This window comes from Mus caroli, chromosome 11 (genome assembly GCF_900094665.2).
Source record: "Mus caroli chromosome 11, CAROLI_EIJ_v1.1, whole genome shotgun sequence".
NCBI lineage: Eukaryota > Metazoa > Chordata > Mammalia > Rodentia > Muridae > Mus > Mus caroli.
In genome coordinates this window covers 63,727,358-63,731,732 of record NC_034580.1, presented here as the reverse complement: position 1 = coordinate 63,731,732, position 4,375 = coordinate 63,727,358, and the positions used below count along the sequence as shown (strand labels likewise).

The following is a 4,375-nucleotide window of genomic DNA, read 5'->3' as shown; positions in this document are numbered from 1 at the left end:
GTAGGGAAGTGGGGGGCGCTATGGGGGACTTTTGGGATAGCATTGGAAATGTAATTGAGGAAAATATGTAATAAAAATATTAAAAATTAAAAAAAAAAAAGAGTGGATGGTGATATTAACCCCTGAGCCATCTCTTTAGCCTCCTGCTTTACTGATTTACTATTTTCCTTCCATGTGGTTTCCTGGGGATCGGACTCAGGTTGTCACACTTGACTACAGGTACTTTGAGTGTGTTTGTGTTTTACCTGAATGTTTGCTTACCGTGTGTACAAGGCCAGAAGAGGGCATGGATCCTCTGGAACTGGAATTACAGATGGTTGTGAGTCACCATGTGGATGCTGGAAATTGAACCCAGGTCCTCTGGAAGAATAGCCAGTTCTTTTAACTTCTGGGTCCATCTCAGCCCCCTAACGTGTTGGATTCTGTTTTTGTTGTTTGGCTTTTAACTTGAGGCAGATCTTTCCGTTGTAGTACTGACTGCATGAAATGTAGTACTTGGAGCTTAAAATGTATCTCAGTACCAGGCACTGGTGGCGCATGCCTTTAAACCCAGCGCTTGGGAGGCAGAGGCAGGCAGATTTCTGAGTTCAAGGCCAGCCTGGTCTACAGAGTGAGAGTGAGTTCCAGAACAGCAAGGGCTATACAGAGCAACCCTGTCTCAAAAAGAAAAAGAATCTCAGCCCCTAAGTATTGGATTCTGTTTTTGTTATTTGCCTTTTAATTTGAGGCAGATCTCTCAGTTGTAGTACTAGGAGCTTGAAATGTAGACTAAGCTGGCCTAGAACCCAAAGAGATCCCCCTCTTTCCATTGGTTTCTTAAAAGGAGGTGATCTTGAGGTGCCCTTGTCTTGTCTTTGCAGCTGAGACCCTTCCATGGGCTGAGGAGATGAAGAAGTTGATGTGGCTGTTCGGCTGCCCTTTGGTGCGGGACGATGTTGCTCAGGAGCCCTGGCTTGTTCCTAGCTCCAATGATTTGTTGCTGGAGGTGGGACCCAGGTATGTGGCAGGTACCTTCCTGGTCAGCTTGTCCCCTCGTTCCCAGGCATGTCTCCCTTTCACACTCACTACCCGCCTTTCGCCTCCATTCCTTTCACTTTTAGTCTTTGGCAATTTTTCTTTGTTCCATCCTTCTCTCTGCCTAGGAAGTCATACAAATATTTTCCCTGTGCGGGCAAATGTCCTGAAAACTGAACTAGCTCCCAAGTCTACTGTAGAAACAACAGCTTACACTCTGAGAACTTGAATCTTCACGGGTCTCTCTGCATTTCCGTGGCTTAGGGATTGACTGTAGGACTTAACACATGCTAGTAAGCACTGTGCCATTGAACAGCTTTTCTTTTGTAACATGATGTTGCTAAGTTTCCCATACTGGGTTTCTGTATGGATCTGTACACCTGAGTGCAGCACCAATGGAGGCATTGGAGACCCCTAGAACTAGAGTCTCAGGCAGGTGTGAGCCTGACATGGGTCCACGGAACCAAACTTGGAGCTATTTCTCCAGCCTCTGATTAATTTTTGAAAGCAGGTGTCCTTGGCATCCAGTCTGAAACCAGAGGCCAGTGGTGTGTTGGGTTGATAGCAGTGGGCAAGATCTACCTTCCCAACTGATTCTTGCCAAGGTCTTCAGATCATAACATCTGACTCTTTCCTCAGGCTGAATTTCTCGACTCCAGCATCAACCAACATTGTTTCTGTGTGCCAGGCAGCGGGGCTGAGGGCTGTGGATCGGGTTGAGACCACCCGACGTTACCGGCTTTCGGTAAGTTGTGGGCATTGTGGTGGGAGATCAAGAGGAGTGAGTGGGCCAGAGATTAGATCCTGAACTCCAGCAGAGTCATGGGAGAAGCAGGGGGAAAGCTCTTGGCTTTTGGCCTGTCCTGTATGCTTTGGTTGTTTGCTGCTTGAAGGTACCTGGTTGAAGGGAGAATCGGCCAGCCTGACTAACCAGACTTACCTGTGCATCCTTTTAGTCTGAACAAAGACGCTGTATGGGTCTGAGTGTGCATAGCTCAGTGGTGGGAATTTGCCTAGTATATACAAACCCTGGCCTTGATCTCTGCACTAGAACAGAAAAGAGATGCAATGTGGTAGTAATTAGGTGAATGGCTTGGAGGTCCAGAGCGAGTCCCTTCTCTCTTTTCTTCAACCTTGTCTTTTGTTTTCTTATGACTGTATCTTCCCACCACCAGTTTGCCGGCCACCCTACGGCTGAAATGGAAGCCGTCTCTCTGGCTGCCTTGCATGACCGGATGACAGAGCAGCACTACCCTGACCCCATCCAGAGCTTCTCCCCTCAGAGTATTCCAGCCCCACTCAAGGGCTCCATCGACATACTAGCCGAGGGTCGGCCTGCCCTGGAGAAGGCCAACCAGGAGCTAGGTGTGCAGGAGGAGGGGAGGGCGGCGGGAAGGGCCTGACATAGTTCAGTGGGATTACTGAGACGTGGACTATGGTGGCCCAGAGCATGTTGTCAGCTTTTCTAGGGTTTGTCTCCTAGGTTTGGCTCTTGACTCCTGGGACCTTGATTTCTATACCAAGCGCTTTCAAGAGCTGCAGCGGAACCCCAGTACAGTGGAGGTCTTTGACTTGGCTCAGTCCAATAGGTGAGGAGGAATATCGCTGTCTGCTCCCTTGGCCCTTGCAGTCAGAAGGGAATACCACACGGGTTCTCCCTGCATTCTTGAGGGTCTGGCTTCCTTACCCTTCTGGGAGTCTACTGCTAAACCTTGCTTTTACCTTACTCTGCTTCTGGACAAGCCACAGTGGCAGACTATGGGATGACTTTCTGTCTTAATATGAGTTGGCTGTGCTGCTGTTGAGAGCTGTTGGGAAGATGGCAGCACTGAGGTGGCCATGTACCTGCCCTCCCCGCAGTGAGCACAGCCGACATTGGTTCTTCAAGGGCCGGCTCCACGTGGATGGGAAGAAGCTAGCGCGCTCCCTCTTTGAGTCCATCATGAGCACTCAGGCATCTTCCAACCCGAACAATGTCCTCAAGTTCTGTGACAACAGCAGGTTGGCTATGCCCTGGGCTGAGGGGATCTTGGGGGGTAAACAGGGTGTAGAGTGACTGTGTCTGTAGTGCAATCCAGGGAAAGAAAGTCAAATTCCTGCGGCCGGAGGACTCTACACGCCCAAGCTGCTTCCAGCAACAGCAGGGGCTTAGACATGTTGTCTTCACAGCAGAGACACATAACTTCCCCACAGGTGAGTTAGGGCCCAGGCCGTTTTCACTTCCATAGAGGGTGTTGGGAGTGGATTTATCTCTGTGTTATTTCCTTTCTTTTTCTTTGCAGGAGTGGCCCCCTTCAGCGGTGCAACCACAGGCACAGGTGGCCGCATCAGAGACGTCCAGTGCACAGGCCGTGGGGCCCACGTGGTAGCTGGCACTGCTGGCTATTGCTTTGGAAACCTGCACATCCCAGGTTCGATCTTTTTCTTCCCTACCCACCAGGTTCCCTTCCAGGTTCTCCGTCCTGGCAGGCACCAGCTCTTACAGCTCTTAGGTGTAAGGGGTACCTGGGTCTCTTTCCTCAGGAGGGAGAGCTTCAGAGCAGTTACCGTGCTGACTGTGAACACCCGCAGCAGAAGAGGGGAGGTTAGAAACTGCCAGCCTGGACTTTCTTTAGAAACCAGCATTCACTTAGAAAGGAATCATGAGGGCTGGCGAGATGGCTCAGTGGTAAGAGCACTGACTGCTCTTCCAGAGGTCCTGAGTTCAAATCCTAGCAACCACAAGGTGGCTCACAACCATCTGTAATGATACCTGACGCCCTCTTCTAGTGTGTCTGTAGACAGCTACAGTGTACTTATTTATAATAATAAATCTTTAAAAAAAGAAAAAGAAAAAAGAAAGGAAACATGAAACTGGGGTATCTTATGATCAATGCTTGCCCACCAAATCCAGTTTCTTAGAAAACCTTAAGAGACTAAGGGGCTGTACGTGACAAATCATTTAAATAAATCTTCTAAAAAAATTTTTCTCGAGGAGATAAAGCATACACATCTGTTCCCTCCACAACAGATCAAAGTATGGATACTACCTACCATAGTCAAACTTGGTTAACTGCTTTTTACTGGAGTTACACATACGGAGTATGGGTGAGGGTTATTGATTACTCTGTTGGAGAGGGGCCTAGTGAATTTGGTCAGTTTCAGGGACTTTCTGAAGCTGATTTCAGTTGTTTATCTTCCTACTTAGCATCTCTTAGGGATGGAAGAGGAAACTTACACAGTGGGCTGGAGAGATGGCTTAGTAATTAAATGTGCTGGTCTCACAGGGACTTCACTTTGGTTCCCAGGTCCCTGTGTGACTCTACCCCTAGGTGGGCATCTAATTCACCTGGTTTCTCCAGGCACTCACACATATCCAAAT

General features: G+C 48.8%; 1 protein-coding gene across 5 annotated transcripts in view; it reads left to right on the top strand.

Annotated features, from left to right (window-relative positions):
* The window catches only part of Pfas (phosphoribosylformylglycinamidine synthase), a 23,392-nt gene that overhangs the window by 6,654 nt on the left and 12,363 nt on the right, over positions 1-4,375 (top strand). For 4 of the 5 annotated variants that reach the window (XM_029484053.1, XM_021178245.2, XM_029484052.1 and 1 more), the window contains 7 exons: positions 861-996; positions 1,654-1,759; positions 2,190-2,379; positions 2,498-2,603; positions 2,875-3,015; positions 3,083-3,207; positions 3,297-3,425. In XM_029484053.1, coding sequence (XP_029339913.1) covers positions 861-996; positions 1,654-1,759; positions 2,190-2,379; positions 2,498-2,603; positions 2,875-3,015; positions 3,083-3,207; positions 3,297-3,425 — 933 coding nt within the window. Of the gene's footprint in view, positions 1-199; positions 220-860; positions 997-1,653; positions 1,760-2,189; positions 2,380-2,497; positions 2,604-2,874; positions 3,016-3,082; positions 3,208-3,296; positions 3,426-4,375 lie in introns of all 5 variants that reach the window. The other variant, XM_029484054.1, reaches the window with a different exon arrangement.